At 45.8% G+C, this 21,253-nt stretch overlaps 1 protein-coding gene across 5 annotated transcripts in view; it reads left to right on the top strand.

Moving 5' to 3' along the window:
- Window positions 1–21,253, top strand: part of INPP1 (inositol polyphosphate-1-phosphatase) — a 109,975-nt gene that overhangs the window by 26,286 nt on the left and 62,436 nt on the right. For 3 of the 5 annotated variants that reach the window (XM_073647941.1, XM_073647938.1, XM_073647939.1), the window contains exon 2: window positions 4,475–4,697. The exons of 1 other annotated variant lie outside the window; for it this stretch is intronic. In XM_073647941.1, coding sequence (XP_073504042.1) covers window positions 4,494–4,697 — 204 coding nt within the window. In that variant the 5' untranslated portion in view covers window positions 4,475–4,493. Of the gene's footprint in view, window positions 1–3,509; window positions 3,583–4,474; window positions 4,698–21,253 lie in introns of those variants that run through there. One more of the 5 variants, XM_073647940.1, reaches the window with a different exon arrangement.

The following is a 21,253-nucleotide window of genomic DNA, read 5'->3' as shown; positions in this document are numbered from 1 at the left end:
CGTGACCAGGCCAATTCTGACCACTGTCACTTTATGAGGTAATAGCTCTGGAACTTTTCAACGGATCCCCCTGATTCTGAGATTGTTTTTCTTGTGACATCTTGTATTTCATGATAGTGGTAAAATTTCTTCAATATCACTTTTTTCATTTGTGAAAAAATTGGAAATTTGGCGAAAATTTTGCAAACTTTGAATTTTTATGCCCTTAAATCAGAGAGATATGTCACACAAAATACTTAATAAATAACATTTCCCACATGTCTACTTTACATCAGTACAATTTTGGAACCAATATTTTTTTTTTGTTTGGAAGCTATAAGGGTTAAAAGTTGACCAGCGATTTCTCATTTTTCCAACAAAATTTACAAAAACATTTTTTTAGGGACCACATCATATTTGAAGTCACTTTGAGGGGCCTTTATCACATTAAATACCCAAAAGTGACGCCATTCTAAAAACTGCACCCCTCAAGGTGCTCAAAACCACATTCAAGAAGTTTATTAACCCTTCAGGTGCTTCATGGGAATTTTTGGAATGTGGAAGAAAACAATGAAAATTTAACTTTTTTTCACAAAAATGTTACTTTAGACCCAATTTTTTTATTTTCACAAGGGTAACAGGAAAAAATGGACTACACAATTTGTAGTGCAATTTCTCCTGAGCACGCTGATACCCCATGTGTGAGGGAAAAGCACTGTTTGGGCGCATTGCAGGGTTTGGAAGGGAAGGAGCGTAAATTAGACTTTTTGAATGTAAAACTTGTTTGAATAATTAGCGGACGCCATGTCGCATTTGGGGAGCCCCTGATTTGCCTAAACAGTGGAAACCCCTCACAAGTGACACCATTTTGGAAACTAGACCCCTAAGGGAACTTATGTAGATGTGTGGTGAGCACCTTGCACGCACAGGTGCTTCACAGAAGTTTATAATATTGAGCCGTAAAAATAAAATTTTCACTTTTTTTCCCACAAAAAATGTTTTTCATCCCCTAATTTTGCTTTATCATAAGGGTAACAAGAGAAATTGCACCATGAAATGTGTTGTGCAATTTCTCTCGAGTACGCCGATACCCCATATGTGGGGGAAAGCCACTGCTTTGGGGTAGGGTTAGGAAGGAAAGGAGCGCTATGTTGGCTGGGATAGGTTGCAGACACCCTGTCACATTTGATGAGTCGGTGACATGCCGAAATAGCAGAAACCCTCACAAGTGACCCCATTTTGTAAACTACACATCTCAAGGAATTCATCTAGGGAGGTAGTGAGTATTTTTTATTTTTTAAATTTATACCATTGGGCAGTGAAGAAAACATAATTAAATTTTTACCACAAAAAAATGTTTTACCCTCAGATTTTACATTTTCACACAGGGCAGTGGGTAAAAATGGTGCCAAAATGTGTCACATAATTTCTTATAAAAGTGGCAATACCCCATATGTGGCTGTACTGTACCACTTAGCCATACGGCGAGATCCGGGAGGGACTGAGCGCTATTTGACTCTTGGAGAACAAATTATAGAATAGAGTAGAATAGTTTGCGGTCTCCATATACACAGCCCCTAAGTGCTAGAAGAGCAGAATCCCCCCTCAAGTGACCCCATTTTGGAAATTATACCCCTTTGGGAATTTACCTACAGGTGTAGTGATGATTTTGACTCCATGGGTCTTTTCCAGAAACAAGCAGCAGTGGATGTTGCTGAGTGAAAATTTCAAACTTCCGTTGAAGTGACCAGTACGCTGTAGTGACCAGTACGTTGTTCCCAGATCGTGCTTTTGGAGACATGCACCTGTAAATTAGCCAGCTCTCATCGCTAATGGAATGCCAAACATGTGGACCCTAAATGTAGTTTAGGCACATTTTGGGGCTCAGAAGGGAGGGAGGCATTTGGATTTGGGAGCACAAAATTTTCTGAGTTTCTTTTGGGGGGCAAGGGCCATTTCGCTTTTCCAGAGCCTTTCTGCTACCAGTAACTTGGAAGTCCCTTATATTTTTAACAGATAACGGACCTGAGTGGGGACTAGCTTTTTTCAAGGACAGAGTTGAAGCTTTTATTGGGAACATTTAACATAACATTTATCCGGCGCTCTAGGCTGAGCACTTACATCGGGGTTTCCATTTAAATTTCCAAGAGATATAATTCAGATGAAACCCCTGCGGGATCCATTCACTATAATGAGGCAGCAGAGTTACTCTGGACTCCGTCTGGCCTCTGTTTAGCGGTGTCCTTTTTTTTCAGTAGTGCACAAAACTGTGGCCAACCGCACTTTTATGCATGCCTAAAAAAAACTGATACTATGGGGTCACAGGCCAGACGGCATCCTCAGTGCCTATATCTGCCTCATTACAGGGCATCTTCCATCATGGGTTCCGTCTGAATTACGTATTTCAGAGATTTACACGGAAACCCCGGTGTAAGTGCTCAGCGCAGAGCACAGGATAAATGTGAGCAGAGCCTTACTGCTATCTTTGGGCGACATAATAAACAAATCAGCAGCAGGTGAAGAATTGGTTTTATTTATACGCCGTTCCTCGTGTGGTATAACTGATAAGATTACTTTATTCTTCGGGTCGTTGTGATTACAGCGATACCAGATTTATATCGGGTTTTCATGATTGACAGCTGTCACACACTAAAAAATACTTTTTTTTTTTTTTTTGCAAAATCTAGTTTTTGCATCGCCATATTTTGAGAGCTATAATTTTTTCAATATTTCGGTTAACAGAGTCATGTAAGGGCTTGTTTTTTGCGGGCGAGTTGACATTTTTATTGGTACCATTTTTGGGTACGTGAGGTTTTTGAGTTTTTTTTTTTTTTTTATGCCATTCTGCGTGTGGTAAAAGTGATAAGGCGACGTTATTTTTCGGGTCAGTACGTTTGCAGTGATACTACACATATCTTTTTTTATGTTTTGGCGCTTTACACAAAACTATTTTATAGAAAAAATATTTTTTTTTTGCATCACTCTATTCTGAAAACTATAGCTTTTTTTTTATTTTTCGGCTAATGGAGCTGTATGGCGGCTTTTTTTTGTGCGAACAAGATGACCTTTTCAGCGGTACCATTTTTATTTCCATTTGGCTTTTTGATCGCATTTTATTCCACTTTTTGTTTGGCGATATGATGAAAAAACATAGTTTTTTGCTCCGTTTTTTATTTATTTTTTTACGGTGTGCACAGAAGGAGTTAATTAGTGTGACAGTTTTATAGATCGGGTTGTTTTGGACGCGACGATACCAAATGTGTACTTTTTTTGTTTCTGCATAATTTTATTTATTTTTATTTATTTTGTGATTATTATTTATTTTTTTTTTTTTAAACATTTTTTAGACTTTTTTTTTTTTACTTAGTCCCTGTATGGGACATTAATTTTTATTTTTCTAATCACTGTTCTCATGCAATAGACATGTATTGCATTGCATGAGAGCTCTGCTGACAGTGTAAAACTGTAATGATCTCCTGCTAGACTCAGCTGCAGGCTGAGCCTAGCAGGACACCGTACATGGCAGACCCGGAGGCGGTCATGTGACCTCCGGCTGCCATGACAACGCCAGGACCTCACAGACATCAGGGGGCCGTCGAAGAGGTAAGTGGCGACCCCCTCTCCTCTCACTATCTTCTAAATGCCACGATCGCTATAGATCGTGGCATCTAGAAGATAGCAAAGGGTTAACATCATTGGGACCTGATCCAATCAGGTCCCGATGATGTCCCTTGTCAGAGCTGTCGCTCTGCACCGCAGCGCTTGCAGGACCCTGGGGGTCCTGAGCGCTGCGGGACCACCGACTGTTTATAAACATCGGCGCTGCACAGAGCCCAGGCAGCGCCGATGTTTATATACAGTGGGCTGTCGGGAAGTGGTTAAGATTCTCAAGAGAAGGAGGTGAGAGGGGAGTAAGAGGGAGAAGCTAAAGGCTGAGCTCCCCCCCTTATCTACATAGGAAATACCAGTTACTAATGATAAGATTCTATCTCAGTAATGTAACATTCTGTCTTCACTAAATACAGATTTTATCCAAGAATTGAGATTTTTGAGAAAATAAGATCAGTCCTGTTGGAGAAAGCAGGAGATTTCTTTGATGAAAATGAGAAACTTTGTAATATATTTTATGTTTTTCTTAAATTAAGAAAATAGAACGACTGTAACACTTTACAAAATGCTCAAAAGCTTGAATATATGACCAGCCAGTCATTTTACAATAGAAATGAATAGGAAGAGTCTTTCAAGCAGTTTCTGAGTACTTTTTCAGGGGGTTTTCAGACTGTATCCACTCAAACGTCTGAAAGAAATGTCATGTGAACATACCCTAACAGTTTTTCAAGAAATTGCTGCAGTGCTGGCCTCCTTCTTTTGTACTACAGGCTCTCATGGTTCTACGCTCTCGAAGTACATGCTAGACTTGTGGGTGGATCACTTTCGGAACTGGTTTGTGGTGTGCAACTTGTAAAGATAAACTGTGTGTTTCTTGATTTGGCAGTGTAAAGAATAGCCTAAAAATGTCTGAAATCCTTCAAGAGTTGTTACGTGTGTCTGAGAAGGCTGCATGTATTGCTCGAGCATGTCGGCAGGAAGAAGCCCTATTTCAGCTCTTAATCGAAGAGAAAAAAGAAGAGGAGAAGAATAAAAAATTCCTTATTGACTTTAAAACCTTGGCTGATGTCTTGGTCCAGGAGGTCATTAAACATTACCTTGGCAAAAAGGTGAGCATTCTCAAGACATGCATCATATACCTTGGAGATCGTATTTTTTATGTTTACAAAGGCTCCAAAAGGAGACATCTTTTAGTAGGTATAAAAGTTAAATTTTAATAATTTAACAAATAAAGTAATTTGTCTATATAGCCATTACACTACTTGTATACTGCATTATCACCAGTTTTACTCTGTGCAACATCTAACTCTAATGTAGAATCTGCTTTGAGCAGATGGTAGGGCACTAACTACTGTGATGCATCAAGCTTCAAAGGTGGAGGGGGTGGAGGTAAATGACTTGCTAGAAAGCTCCCCTCAATCTTTGCAAACCTTCCTCTGCCTGTTTCCTCGCTCCTCCATTTCACCTCCCCATAATGGGGAATGGAGGTTAGAAGTGACAAGCAAATGGGGAAGGAAGCTGCTCTCACTGAGATGTCCTACAAAGTTTCTTATAATTACCTGTACTATTAATTTATGCAGAGTTTGAAACCCTTCCATTTTACAGAGCGCCTATCTTTTTTCTTTATCCTTCTTTGCATATTCTGTGAATTGATGGCGGTCTGAGTCCTGGGTTACTCCAAACTCTCTAGTGTTGCTCAGCAGGCAGAAGTACCTAACTCCTGCATGTGTGTTGTTTGAGCAATGTGCAGGATATGTGAGTTAGTTTTAAGATAGGGTAATGTTCAAAGAAGTATTGCAACTATTGTTTGCCTATACGTCATAGCAACATTGGCGAGATCATGCAGAATACCACCGCTGCCACCAATTTGTCAGGGATTCACATGATCCCGATTAATCACAGAACCACCCATAGTAATATCTTGATCCAACAGCTCTCTGCTGCCCCCTATCTTCCGGACAATTACACGATTGGCTGACAATCAACCGAGGGGACCCCAGGCTGTTCTCACTTATTAGTTATTGGAGGCTAACGGAGCGTATGGCATACACACCTCCAAATTCCAACACATGGAATATATCGATATATCCTCGTACGATCACTGCTAACTTCACGATAACCTAGGGAAGATTATTAGTTGCCACCACCAATCAGTTTCTTTTTAACTATTAAAATACAATACAGGCTGATTGGACGCCTGCTTTCTGGTAGTGTATGTGGCTTCGGCGGAGGCACGATTACAAAGCAAAAGAAACAGAACTATTACATTTCAGCAGCAGAATGGAAGGAAGGGAGACACAGACATTACTAGTGGGTAGGCGGAGCCCACAAAGGATAGAACACCTCAGATTACAAAAAAGTGTTGACCGGCTCCTCCAGCTTGGGCTCCTCCTACTCCAGCTCCCCAGTCTAAAATTTGAGGTCACAGAGGATAGTCGCTGCGGGAGCAGCTCCTCAGAAAATTTTTTATTTTTATCGGACGGAGACTTGGACCCCCCGTGGTCTAGAGGTCTCAGGGGTCTCAGCGCTGCTGGACCCCCACCCCTCCCCTGGCGAATCTGCATACCCTTTATGGTGGTCCCTGCAGAACCCTGCCGGCCCCGGGGGATGAGGGACGCTTCCCGGTGGAGACGCAAACCGCGCCATTGGGGTCCCTGCGCGCTCCGCCCTGGGGGAAAGCTAAGGGCCACAGCGCCACAAATCCCATTGGGGTCCCTGTGGCGCTCAGCTGGGTGAGTACTCAGCATTGGTAAATGTGTTTGAGTGCTTCAGCGGCTGCTGCGGCGGCCGCTGTTACATGTGTACTGTTGGTGACTGTGTGTTTTTTGTCCGCAGGTGGATCCCTGCAGGACATGTGAAGCGGGGCAGGAGCGGAGAGCGGAGGAGTCGCGCGCTTTTTTGAATGCCGGCGGGAGGGCGTGGCTTCGCTTCTTCCCGGTCTTTTCGCGGCAGGTAGCGCTCTGAGCGCGCGCTTTCTCCTGTCCCTCCCCTTCCGGCTTCTCTCTCTCACTGCGCGGCGGCCATTGCGGACGGCCTCCTCCGGCTCCTCACTCTCCTCTCCTCCCGTCAGAACCGAAGGAACACTGCACCGCGGGCAGCTGGGTGAGTCGCTTCTGCCTGTCAGGGCAGAAGCTTAACCTTCTCACCCCCACAGCGCAGGGCACCTTTCTGCGGCACAATTAGGTGGCAGACTGTGCTGCCCTGCAGCTACTACCTCATATAGAGTTTTTTTGTCTGGGACTCGCACACTTCTTTCATTTAGCAGAGGTTGTGGGGAGTCTGCTGCATTAACCCCCTGGTAGGCGGTTAACACTTAATTGGGGGATAGCTGGGGTAGCTCTCTCTTTAAGAGCTTTAACCCTTCAGCTCTCGTTTCTTTCCTTTTAGAAGCCACACTGTCCTAGTTACTGACAGGTTTAAGCCTGCTATATACTGTGTGAGGGCATGTCAGATCAGGGTCCAGGAGGCGCGGACCGTCTCCCAGGTCCGCTACAGGATCAGTCTCGCGTATCTGACTCGCAGGAGTCCTCGACGGCGTCAAGTGCAGCGCAGGTCGGGGGACTCAGTGATGTTAAAATGGAGGCTCTCACTCGTTCTATTGATAGCCTGTCTGACCTTCTAGGTCATTGGGTGTCAGCTAGATCCCAACTGTCTTCTCATGGCAGGAAGCGCCACAGGCCGGTACTGTCCTCCCCCCGCAGCGACTCGGAGATCTCTGATATGGAGGGTTCCCCTTCAAGCTCTGCTGGGGAGATGTCCGATTCGGATAAAGAGGATCGGCAGGGGCGCTCTGCCTCTCTTTTGGGCTGTGTGGATGCTTTTATTGGAGCTATGAGGGAGGCGTTACAGTTACCGGAGGAGGTAACTAGACGCCCTGGTAAGTCGGCCCGGCTGTTTCAGGAGTCGCATAGGTCGCGGTCAACGTTACCATCTCTGGATGAACTTGAAGGGGCGGTGGAGAAGGAACGCCTGTGTCCGGATAAACGTTTTCAGGGGACACTGTTTTTTGAGGCACTGTATCCGTGTTCTACGGAGTCGATTGCTAATTGGATTCCTTCTCCTGAAGTGGATGTCCCTTTATCCCAGCTTAGCAAATCTTCATTACTTCCTGTTAAAGGGAAGGCAAGTCTGCAGGATCCGCTGGATAGAAAAACGGAGATGGCGGCTAAATCCATCTACGAGGCCGCGGGTCATGGATTCAGAGCGGCGTTAGGAGCCATGTGTGCTGGTGAAGCTTCCCTGAGGTGGTTGGACCGCCTACGGACGGCGTGGCAAGATGGATCCCCGCTATCCGAGGTAGAAGGGCTTTTCAGGTTGTTGGAAGAGGCAGCGCGATATGGCAGAGATGCAGTTCTGGATACTACGTCACTGCTGTCCAGGGCGCAATCCTCGGCTGTCAGTCAGAAGAGCACTGTGGCTTAAGCAGTGGACCGGAGATGCGGTTTCCAAGCAAGGTTTGCTGTGTTTAGCTTACAAGGGTGGTCAGCTGTTTGGGTCTGACCTCACGGAACTGATTGCTAAGGCCAAGGCAAAAGAAACGACCTTACCGCAGCGAAGAGCTGTGGCTTCTGCGTCTGGCAAGTCTAGTGCCGTTAGTAGTCGACGGCCCTTTCGGCCCAGGGGACGGTTCGGTCAGCCCTCTTGGGGATCGGGTCGTCCCTCGTTTTCAGGAAAAAAGACCTCTCAGAAATTTCGCACTCCCTGGAAACAGAACTTCCGTCAAGACAAACGGGAAGCTGACAAAAAGCCCGCTAAGGCGGACTGACGCCAGGGTCTCACTCGAGGGTCCTCGAGTGGGGGGTCGCCTGCTCCAATTCGAGTCGACTTGGGCGTCCCACGTTTCAGACGCCTGGGTGACGCGGGTTGTGTCGGCAGGCTATTTCATAGAGTTTCTTTCTCGACCCCCGGACAGATTTTGCCAATCTCGCATTCCGTCAGAGCCCGAGCTAGCTGCCGCTCTACGGCGGGAGGTCGATTCCCTTCTGCAGAATGGTGTGGTGGTGCCGGTTCCGCCGGAGGACTGGGGAAGGGGGTTTTACTCCAACCTCTTTGTGATCCCCAAAAAGGAGGACAAATTTCGCCCCATTCTGGATCTCAAAAAATTGAATCTGCATGTCCGGACCCGGAAATTCCGCATGGAGTCGCTTCGCTCGGTTGTGGCGGCTCTGCTGCAGAACAATTTTTTAGTGTCAATCGGCATTCGCGACGCTTGTTTGCATATTCCCATCGGAAGGGCCCACCAGCGCTTCCTACGTTTTGCCATAGGTCAGGACCATTACCAGTTTGTGGCCCTGCCATTCGGGTTGGCCTCAGCACCCAGAGTTTTTACAAAAATTCTGGCACCTCTCATGGCGATCCTTCGAAGGCAGGGGGTTACAATTCTTCCCTACCTGGACGACCTTTTGATTGTGGCGTCCACAGAGGAGGAGGCGGTGAGGGCTCGCAATCTATCCCTTCAGCTCCTGGAGGACTTCGGATGACTAGTCAATTGGAAGAAGTCATCTCTGGAACCGTCGCAGTCAATCCTGTTTTTGGGGATGCACTTCGACACGGTACGGGCAGTGGTGTCCTTGCCTCCGGACAAGCAAGCAAGTCTTCGTCAACATGTACGGGTTATGAAGTCTTCGACAGCAATGTCCCTTCGAAGGTGTATGCGCCTTCTGGGTTTGATGGTGGCGTCAATGGAAGCGGTCCCATTTGCTCAATTTCATTCCAGGGGTCTCCAAATGCTCATTCTGACCCGTTGGGATCGATCGCAGGCTTTGCTGGATCGCAGTGTCATCATCTCACACAGGGTGCGAGAGTCTCTAGGATGGTGGTTACATCCAGAAGCGTTATCCCAGGGGAAGTCCTTCCTCCTTCCGCGGTGGTCGGTCATAACCACCGATGCCAGTCTGGCGGGCTGGTGGGGGGTCTGGAACGATCTCTGGGTTCAGGGAGTATGGTCGTCAGAAGAGTCTGTCCTGCCGATCAACATCCTGGAGTTGAGGGCGATTTTCCTTTGCCTCCAACACTGGACGGTCCCTGTAAGCGGTCTGCCAGTCCGAGTGCAGACAGACAACGCGACGACGGCCGCGTATATCAACCATCAAGGTGGGACGAGGAGCTCCAGGCTCATGATGGAGGTCTCTCGGATCATGGTATGGGCCGAGGCCAGGGTTCCAGCCATCTCCGCGATTCACATCCCAGGAGTTCAGAATATCACTCCGGACTTCCTCAGTCGCGAGAAGGTGGATCCCGGAGAATGGAGTCTTCATCTGGAAGTTTTTGCATTGCTGTGCTCCCGTTGGGGAACTCCCCAAGTGGATTTGATGGCATCCAGGTTCAACGCCAGGTTACCGACGTTAATGTCCAGGTACAAGGACCCGGAGGCTGTGGCGGTGGATGCTCTAGTGGCTCCGTGGGACCAATTCGAGCTGATCTATGAGTTTCCGCCGATATCCTTACTTCCTCTGGTGTTACGTCGGATCAAACTGGAGAGAGTCTCGGCTATGTTGGTGGCCCCAGATTGGCCAAGGAGGACGTGGTTCTCAACGCTGGTGTCGCTTCTGGCAGCGCTTCCGCTTCCACTTCCACTTCGCCCGGACCTGTTAACCCAAGAGCCCATTCGTCATCCGGACCTGAAGTCTCTGCGTTTGACGGCATGGCTCTTGAGACCGAAATCTTGACCCGTCAAGGATTTTCAGCCGAAGTCATTGCCACTCTGCGAGCGGCCAGAGGTCCTGCTACCACTAGGATTTATCACAAGACTTGGGAAGCCTTCTTCTCGTGGTGTTCGGGTTCTTCAAGGAACCCCAGAATTTTTTCCATTCCCAATTTGTTGGCCTTTTTGCAGTATGGGCTGGACAAGGGTTTGGCAGTTAGCACCCTGAAGGGTCAGGTTTCCGCTCTATCCTTGCTGTTTCGGAAGGCTATCGCCTTGCGTAGGGACGTACGTTCCTTTTTTCGCGGGGTAACCCGTCAGTTTACGCCGCGGAAGGCACTTGTGACTCCTTGGCAGCTCAATCTTGTCTTGGAGGCTCCTCAACATGGGCCTTTTGAGCCTATGGACTCTGTTAGCCTTTCATTGCTTTCCTGGAAGGTTGCCTTCCTGGTGGCGGTCACCTCTTTGAGAAGGGTTTCTGAGTTGGCGGCTCTTTCTTGCGAAGGAACGGGCCTTGCACACATTGGATTTAGTGCGGGCGTTAAAGTTCTATTTGTCTATTACTCAAGGTTTTCGGAAGTCGGACTCACTTTTTGTGATTCCAGCAGGTCGTCGTCGTGGTCAACGAGCTTCCAAGGACACTATAGCTCGATGGATTCGGTCGGCCATTTTAGAGGCTTACCGACTTAAGGGCGAGCCTTGCCGAATTAAGATTCGAGCTCACTCCACGAGAGATGTGGGTTCATCGTGGGCTTTTCATCAAGGGGCCTCGGCAGCTCAACTGCCGGGTGGCTACCTGGCGCTCCGTCCACACTTTTACAAAGTTTTATAAAGTGGACGTCAGTGCTTCCGCTGATGCGGCCTTAGGACGTAGGGTCCTGCAGGCGGCTGTAGTTTAGGTTATCTCTTTAACTTGTGTTTTAGCGCTGGTTGCGCATTTATCTAAGTTGTTGGGAATCTGCCTTTGTTATTTTTTCCCACCCTTAATTTCTGGACTGCTTTGGGACGTCCCACTAGTAATGTCTGTGTCTCCCTTCCTTCCATTCTGCTGCTGAAAGACGGATTTTGGTAAGAACTTACCTGTAAAATCCTTTTCAGCGAAGGAAGGAAGGGAGACACAGCTCCCTCCCATGGCAGAAGTGTGTTGTTGTGTTTTCAGATGCGGCGTGACCCTTCTCTGATGGCGGTTATCTGGGCTGGGGTCGGCGCGCTAAGGCTCTGTTCCACCATTGCCAGCTCATCGCAGTGGTCAGGTCCAGTGAGTAGTACCTGGGACTGTGTGTTTTTTTTTCTGTTATATGCATAACTTGTCTTCTTGCTTTTTTCTAAGTTTTTCAGAAGGGGTTGTGTTGCTCCGCTGGTGTTAATTGCTCTTCCTTAGCTTGTGTACGGACTGGGGAGCTGGAGTAGGAGGAGCCCAAGCTGGAGGGGCCGGTCAACACTTTTTTGTAATCGGAGGTGTTCTATCCTGTGTGGGCTCCGCCAACCACTAGTAATGTCTGTCTCCCTTCCTTCCTTCGCTGAAAAGGATTTTACAGGTAAGTTCTTACCAAAATCCATCTTTTATATTTAATCCAAAGGGAGGCAGTGTTTATGAAAAAAATATACAAAAGATTTTACAAATGGGACAAAACAATACAGCATATACAGTTACAGAAAATAAAAGGGATTAACAGAAGAACTTGCTATACCGATCGCAGAGACTATTTTAGCCGGAGGAGAGCACTCCCGATTTGGCCGTTCCATGAATGTGGCCCCTGCTTACATGAAAAAAATGTATCTCCGCACGAACCCAGATCATCATTCAGCTTGATCTTTTATCCCAAATTGGGCCCTGCCCATATAGTCACCCTGTGATGACCCCCCCCAATGGGCTGGCTTATGGGCTGGTCTCCGCCCTTCATGGTTTTATTAAATCCACAATTTCTGCGCTAACTTTTCGCTGGATGATCTCAGAAGTTGGAGAGTGCCGCAATATTTTTTTATTGTGATTTTATCTTTCCTTAGAGATCAAACATGACATGGCTGCTGTCAGTTATATTTTCAGTGTTGAGTTACAACAGCTCACCGGCAGGACTACTGTTCTCCAATTAACTTTGCCACTAAAAATATGTAACCCATCACAATCGGAATTATTGAAATTCCCTATTCTGTATTTTCCTTTGGTGCCTCAGTGTCTGGCAGACATCTAGGGATGAAGGGAATGTGCAAATGTGAATGTCCATGAGTGTGATAGATTTCCTTTGATGCTTAACAAGATGTGTCCTATCTCTTTCAGGTGTTGTACTCTTTATCTCTAATTAAATATACATTTTTATTCAGTCCCTAACCCATATGTTAAACGGTGTTGATTCGTCACACGTCTCTATTACTTGTCAAGGATATGGGTCTATCCACAATAGACATCTTCCTAGTTTTTGTGCGACCAGGGGCACTTTTGCATGGTAATTAACCTGGATAATTAAGTTTATCGCTTCTTGTGTACACTGCCATTTTACATAGAAGCAGATTTTTTTACATAGCTATTTTCCATCCTTACTGCAAATGGGATTGGGGAGGTGGGACGAGAGGTTTGCTGAGAGGGACTTCAGAGATTTTTAATATTTTCTATGACACTATGCAGAGCAAAATAGGCTATTATTAAAGGGGTTATCAGGGACTATTTTTTTATTTTTTTTCTGATGAAACTAAGAACTCACAGGCAGGTAGTTACTAGTTATTAACTACCTGTCTGGCATTATCTTAGAGCGATCAGACCACTCCTGCTGGCGATTCTGCTGCTTCATATCAACAGAGCAGCTGTTTTAGGCTTCTCTGTCAGCGGGGAGTGACTACTGACATCGGGCTGAATGACAGACAACTCCCCACAGTTTGACAGCCAACTCTCGGCTGTATCAGCATGACATCGGCAGTCGTACCCTCTCAACAGAGCAGAAGAGAAGCAGCGGCTCTGTTTACGTGACGTCATTGTAAGCCGCAGGAGCAGCCCATGACCTCTCTGAGCTGTCAGAGATCAGCGCAGGGCACAACAGGCAGGTAGTTGGCAACTACCTGCCTGTAAGTTCTTGGGCCCAATAGAAAAATTAAAATGGTCCTGGATAACCCCTTTAAAGGAGTTGTTGGCAAAAGATGCTTACCGGGGAATTTGATTATGTAAAAATAACTAAATAAATAATTGTTGCCTTGTTAACTACAGCACAGACCACTCCTGGGTCTGCACCAACACCAAAAGCAATCACATCATCAGGAAACCTGCAGCTTGTGATAGGCTGCAGCAATCAAGTGACTTGAACTGTGCGTCATTGGATGTTTTTCTGCTGGTGATCAACTCAAGTCATCTGACCACTGCAACTCTCACAAGCTGCAGTGGTTCTTGAATTGGTTGAAATGTTCAGTCATATTTTCCAGTTCCTTTCATCAACCACTGTTTGGCAAGCACTGGATCCAGGAAGGTGAGAGCAGTTGAATTTGATTTTATTAAAAAAATCCAACCCCCATGTACCAAGCACCTTTTGCCTGGACAACCCCTTGAATCCTTGCCCTATATCCGCCATACATTGTACAAGGCAGCAGGCAATGCGTTGCCGCAAACCACCATACTTGTATGGCGCGATGACAAAACTTGTTCACAAACGGAGCCAGCTGTATCAGAGGTGGTTTTCCACTGTATCGTATGAACACCCTGCTCCAACTGATGTGATTGTTGCTATCACTGATCGCTGCCATTTAACCTTTTTGATGCTGCTGTGTATAACAGTGGCATCTAGATGGTTACTTGAGCGAGGGAGATCCTTCTTTGAAGAGTTTTTGCACAGAACAAACAATGTTCAACAAAGTACATGCGCTCAGTGCTCAATGGCAGAGACAGTCATTCATATACACCTTTCCACCTGCTTGTTTTTCCTTAATTTACACCCCTCCTCTTCTTTGACAGCTCTGGCTTCATAAAGCCGAGAAGGGTGGACATAGATGAGAAACAAAGAGGTGGAAAAGTTTGTTCAAATATTTGACTGTGCCATGATCCACTGAGCGCCTGTACTTGGTTTGAACAGTCTGTCAGCACTGAAAAAAGACCCTTTAGCCCTGAAGACTGTTTGCACGTTAATGACCAGGCCAATTTTTACCCATTCTGACCAGTGCAAATTAGATTGTTGTTTTCATGGAGACATTATTTCTCGCAATGCACAGTGAATGCATACTTATTAACCCCTTCACCAGCCCAAGCCTGTTTGCACCTTCATGACCATCCAAATTTTACAATTCTGACCAGTGTCACTTCATGAGGTATTAACTTTGGAACACTTGAACGGATCCCCCTGATTCTGAGTTTGTTTTTTCATGACTTACTGTACTTCATGATAGTGGTAACGTTTGTTTGATATGGCTGGCGTTTATTTGTAAAAAAAAATTGGAAATTTGGCAAAAAATTTGAATATTTCACAACTTTCAAACTTACAATTTTCATGCCCTTAAATCACAGAGATGTCACACAAAATAGTTAATAAATAACATTTCCCACATGTCTACTTTACATCAGCACAAATTTGGAACCAAAATTTGTTTTTAATAGGGAGCTATAAGGGTTAAAAGTTGACCAGCGATTTCTCATTTTTCCAACAAAATTTATAAAACCATTTTGAAGTGACATTGAGGGGCCTTTAAAATACCCCAAAGTGACAAACTGCACCCCTCAAGGTGCTCAAAATCACATTAAATTCACAGGAATTTTTGGAATGTGTGAAGAAAACTGACCATTTAGCTTTTTTCAGACGACTTTTACTTTTGATCCAATTTTTTTTACTTTCACAAGGGTAACAGGAAAAAAATTTCTTGTGCAATTTCTCCTGAGTACGCCGATACCCCATATGTAGGGGAAAACCACTGTTTGGGCGCAAGCAGGTTTTGGAAGGTAAGGAGCGCCAATTGACTTTTTGAATGTAAAATTTGTTGAATAATTTAGCGGACGATACTTAGCATTTTGGAGGCCCCTGATGTGCCTAAACAGTGGAAACCCCCCACAAGTGACACCATTTTGGAAACTAGACCGCTCAGGGAACTTATCTAGATGTGCGTTGAGCACCTTGAAACCCCAGGTGCTTCACAGAAGTGTATAACATTGAGCTGTAAAATTTAAAAAGATCACATTTTTCCCACAAAAAATGTTGGTGTTTTTTTTAGCCCTAAACATTTTATTTTCAAAGAGGTAAGAGGAGTTTTTTGTAAATACCTTTAATTGTCTTTATTGCCTGGGAGCGGCGCTATCGCTGACTGATCACATCAATCGGGAGTGACCCAGTGACGCTCTCCCCGCTGATAGATGGGCTGTGGGCTAGATATCCCCGCGCATCACAGCCCAGCATCCACCGTGCGCTTTCCCTCTCCTCCATTCATTGGGAAACCGCGCGGTGGATGCTGGGCCGTGATGCGCGGGGATATCTAGCCCACAGCCCATCAATCAGTGGGGAGCGCGTCACTGAGTCATGGCTGGCTGTAGCCAGAACTTGACGTGACATCAGCGGATGCCAGAGCCGGCTACAGCCGAGGGTCACGTGATGCCTGTGAGCGGCCAGTGATAGCGCCGCTCCCAGGCAATAAAGACAACGAAAGGTATTTACAAAAAAATGTATCTGCACAGATTAAATACATTGAGGGCATTTTAAATAGTAGTGGACAACTTCTTTCAGTGACATTTTGCATGATCCCCTTTTGAGAAATAATGTGGTGGGTCATATGATTAACACACTTGGGCAGATGTAAGACAACAGACAGTGGTGTACTCTGCACGCCAGGCAATTTTTTTTTCTTCTCCTTATGTACAGCTCTATAAATAACATGGTACTATACTTAGAAGACACTATGCAATAAGAGGCGCTATATAATGATGGACTGCGCTATATAATACGGGACAGCAGTATACATAAGAAAAAGGAATGCTCAGTGTGCATTGTTTTATAGTAGTGGTCCGAAACTAAGATATATCTTCATCCTAAACTCTGTCATAATCTCATTTTTTTTCTGATGTGCATTAATTCAAAATTCCCCTATGCTTCCCTAACTACTCTAACTTCTTTCTTTTTTTTTTCTACTACTTCCTCTTTGACGCTTTGTTTGAAAAATCCATTGCATGTTGGGATACTGAATCGAAGCATCATCAGGGGGCAGAGGCTGTGGTCACTGCCGCAGCCTTTCCCCCTCCCCCTCTCTCCAAAGAAGCATCATAAGTGACCTCAGTTTCAGGAGCTGAGCTAGTCCCTGCTGTACTGAACTAGTCCCTGCTGTACTGAGCATGCGCCACTTGTCAAGTCCGGCGTAGACTCCTGTTAGTGCACTGTTTTTTCTCAGTGCACTGTGACAATGTGCGCTATATCGCTGGCTCTGATCAGAAGTGACGAGCTGGCAGCAGAGTGCATATTTTAAGGTGAGCACGATCGAGCAGAGGCCATCTCTACCCCCTGCAAGTGATGTCACTTCTGATCAGAGCCGGCGAGAGGGCACATTGACGTTGTGCACTGATTAGAATAGTGCACAGTGACTGGAATGTACCGAGCATGCATCAGAATTGACAATAGACACATGCTCAGTAGCACAGGGACTGAGGAAGCTTCGTTTCAGAGAGGGGGAAGAGGTCACTGACACTTCATTGGAGTATCTTAGCATGCACTGGGATTCTTAAATTAAGTCATCTAAAAGGAAGTAGTAGGAAAAAAATAAAGCAGTTAGTGTAGTGAGGGAAGGATGGGGACTCTAATTAAAAGGTGTGTTAGAAAAAAAGATTAGATTATGATATTAAATAAAATTTAGTTTTAGAGCCCTTTTAATAGCCTGCTTAAACAATAAACAATTGCCAATTAGTAATGGTTTACTGATTGGTGGTCATTTAGTGCTGTCTTTCGCTCCGTATAAACATAACCCTATAGAGAATAAATATTTACATCCAGTACACATGTTTCCTGGATAAGAAATCCCCCTGCACTGTGTCGATGAATACAGACGTGCACCCACCATTAATATATAATTAGCTATTATGCATCCCACCATTACAAATGCAAATTGGTAACCCACCCCTGAGCCCCCACTAACTATAAATAGCCACTTTCTCCACCCAATAAATATAGAAATTAATTAGCCCCTGTACTCCTTCCTCCAATTTATTACCAGTCACACTCCTGGATCCTCAAATCCCCCCCCCCCTCGCTCCCTTGATTCATTATATTTGTATCCCTCCCCCCTTCCTCCCCAATTCATTATGTCATCATGTCCTATCTCTCTCCCACCCCCACCCTTTATTTATTATACAGGTCTCTTAAGGTGCCAAGGTATTTTGAATGGACTTAAGGTATTTTGCGGGTGCTGAATTCAAAAATCCCATTACTTTTGCAGAATTGGTTCTAGTTTTTCAGATAATTCATCCATGAAAATACATTCCCCCAACGCAACTTGTGTGTGATAACAAACGCAATAACTGTTTTTTGACTCTTTAACAGTGTCTTAAGTAATGAAATATCCCATTTAATTATTTTGTATTTCATTTTGTAGGCTTACAATGCTATAAAAGCGACTTTTTGGAGGCAGAATTCTACAGTAATGAATTACAGTATATACTCTAGTATAAGCCAACTTTTTCAGCACATTTTTTGTTCTGAAAAAGCCCCACTCGGCTTAAACTCTGGTATGTACATTGTGGTGGTTGGTGTGGTTGCGGCGGCGGAGGAGCGGGGCACACGCAGTAACCGCTGCTGCATGTACCACATGTGCCCGCTGCTAAAGGGAAATGAATATTCATTCTCTTAAGTAGCGTGCACAGAGGAGCGCTGAGCCGCGGCTCCAGCTGACAGTGCCCACTACTAAAGAAAATGCATATTTGCTCCTCTGCACGCACATAGTCCTGGCGTGGAGCGGAGTTTATATGCCAGCAGCTCACTTCAGCATCTGAGGGGTGCATGACTATGACATCATGCACTGCTTATATGCTGGCTTGAGCTACTGGCAGACAGGACACAGAGCCGGAGCAGAGGGGAGGAAGGAAGGTGAGTAGAAGTTTTTATTTTTTTTTTTTATGTGTGCACTTATGGGCGGGGGGGGGGGGGCATGCGTACCAGGACAGGGGAGTGAGGGGGGCCATGCGTACCAGGACAGGGGAGTGAGGGGGGGCCATGCGTACCCAGGACGAGAAAATTTACCGGTAGCTGCTGCATTTCCCACCCTAGGCTTTTACCCGAGTCACTAAGTTTTCCCAGTTTACTCGGGTCGGTTTAAACTCTAGTATATACGGCAACTATTAAATATCTCAGAAACTAAAGCCAATCTGGGAAAAACCAAAGTTCCTACTTGCCTCTCCATGCCATCCCCTGCAGCTCCACTTCTGATAGCCAGCGAGTACATGCTTGCGTCTGTGCGATAGCGTCATCGCACAGGCGCCGCCAGTATGTATGCGCTGGCTGTCATCACCCAGATGCCGTTGCCAGCTAAGGCACATCACAAAAATAGGCGAAGGGAGCTCCCCTGCTGTCCTGTTTTGACGGCCATGGAACACCAGGAAAACGCCCTGTGCAGAGATGTGCGCCACTATTGATAGTGATTAGGGAGAGGGCAATCTTGCTATGGGCCCTCCTGGAGTCTCGGGCCAGAGGCGGCAGCCCAGTTTTCCCGCACTATAATAATGGACGCGACCTTTGACGTACCTATATGTTAAAAGTTGTGAAGAGGTTAAAGAGCCAGCAAAGGGCAGTATATCAGACCAGCAATTGAAAGTTGAAGTCTCGTACTTTGAGTGGTGGGAATAAAGTGTGGCTGCTACAGAGTTTGTCAGTCAGTGCCAGTTAAAGCCGCTTCTCACTTTGTACTGAGCGGTGACTGAAGCTGGGCCGGCTGCACTCCAATGACTGAAGGCTGAGACTGCTAGGAGGAATAAAATAGATTTTCTCCCAGCAGCGGGGCTCTCAGTGCGAAGGCTTCACGGTGTCAGAACACTATTAATCTGCAGGTTAACTCTATATCTTCAGGTTAATGGCATTTTCTCCAATCCCCTCCATGACAGCATCACAGGAGGTTGCCTCCCCATTCTTACAGGAAAGTAAATAGCCCCTCCCCACCTTCTATCCTCAGTGTTTATCCTGTCCCTAAGGGATGAAGAGGTTATCTTGTGGCAGGCGAGAAGACACTTCTGAAAGTTACCTGGGAAACTGGGCTGCAGAGGTTGATTGCTTTGCCTTCTTTCTCTTGCAGATCCCGCACCTTCGGGAGCTGTACTTCACTCTCCTACGTCCCGAGGGTAATGCTGAGTGGTGTCGAGGGTTGGGGTCCTCCCGTAGCTCCCCAGCAGTTGTCTTCCTCCTGTCCTCCAAGTTTGTGACGCTCATGCAGGAAGCTCTGAAAGTTCCCTGGATCCCTTGCGCCTGTGACGTCACTTGCTGGGTGCATACTAGTGTGGAGCGCATGGCATTGCTGGTGGGAAATTTGAAAATTACTGCTGAAGAAAGGATCCTGGGGCCATTTTATTTTTCCCCAAGAAGGAGGAATGTTTGATCTTATTAGATGATAGCGCGCTCAATCACGATCCCTGCCCTATAAGAAGACCCTGATGGGAAGACACAAAATCATTTACTAAGGAAGGTGTGAGTTCCCTAAGATCTGCATCTGCAGAGCCCAATGCAAACCCACACCCAATAAGTATTGCTGGCATGGGTAATTTCCACTCTTTAGGCAAGATCCATGTTTAGCTTGTCTCCCCTCTTATATTTTAGGGAGACAAGGATCCTGCACCAAGAGTGAGGGAGAAAACTACATTCCGCAAATGGGCCATCTGTAGTAAAAAGCTTACTTCTGCCCATAAAGAACCTTTATGCCACGAGTGTACGTAGAAGAATATAAAAGAGGAATGGCCTTCCCTTATGGAAGACTTAAGGGAAATGGTACTGCAGGAGATACAATCTTACCTAGCCTCCTTCTCTCAATCTGGTTCTATGGGTGCGTCATGAGCAAAAAAAGTACAACTGTATGGATAGTTCTGACTCAGAAGCAGACGTTTCCATATCAAACCAGTGGTTAAAAGAAGGAGAATTAAGCATGTGGAATATATCTGTATTTAGACTCCCCCCCCCCCCCCCCCAAAAAAAAAAAAAAAAAAAAGGGCTCATCCAGAGGTGGATCTGTTTGCGAACCATCAGAATGCAAAAGTAAAACTATTCTTTTCCCTGAATTCCATGGACTCTTCAGTGGGGGTACATGCATTCGGCCACCCTTGAAGAGTTACTCTCGCCTATGCATTCCCTCCAATTCCTTTACTGCCAAGAACACTGCAGAAGATCAAAGCAGAAGGTGTCAAGCACCAATATGACCCAAAAGAGGATGGTTCGGGACACTAAACAGCCTGAAGGTAGAGAGTCTGCTGGTTCTTCCTCCGGGCCACGACCTGTTGCATCTGGGTCCGATCTTTGTCTAGCTGCCTGGCTTCTGATGCCTCAATCCTAAGAGCTAGAAGCCTCTCTGAGAGGGTGATCCAGACCCTCCAGGAGAGCAGGAAGCAGGTCACTAATTCCATCTATGCAAAAATTTGGAAGATCTTCAGGTTATGGTATGGGTCCCTGCTGCTAGACCCTTTCCATCCGGACATTGCTAAAATATTGGAATTCTTGCAAGGAGGCTTGTCAAAAGAATTAAAACCAAGTATCCTCAAGGTCCAAGCGTCGACCTTAAGCTCCTATTTCGATAGAAATCTGGCAGGGCACAGATGGATAAAGAGATTTGATAGCCGCATCTCGAATAAATCCAAGATCATCAAATGGAATCCCATCTTGGGATTTGAATATCGTACTTAAGGGTCTCATTATGCTTCCCTTTTGAACCAATGTCTATGATGCATATTGATGAGCTTGTCATGGAAAGCAGAATTTCTAGTTGCCATAACACCTAGAAGAGTGAATGAGATTCAGGCGCTCTCTATCAGGAAACCCTATCTAAAAATGCTGCAAGATAGTCTAGTTTCCAACTGGATCCATCATTCTTGCCTAAAATCACAACAGA

Source organism: Phyllobates terribilis, unplaced genomic scaffold (genome assembly GCF_046119375.1).
Source record: "Phyllobates terribilis strain yellow unplaced genomic scaffold, ASM4611937v1 Scaffold_9__5_contigs__length_417890890, whole genome shotgun sequence".
Taxonomy (NCBI): Eukaryota; Metazoa; Chordata; class Amphibia; order Anura; family Dendrobatidae; genus Phyllobates; species Phyllobates terribilis.
The sequence above is the reverse complement of the archived record's forward strand: the minus strand, read 5'-3'. Positions and strand labels throughout refer to the sequence as shown.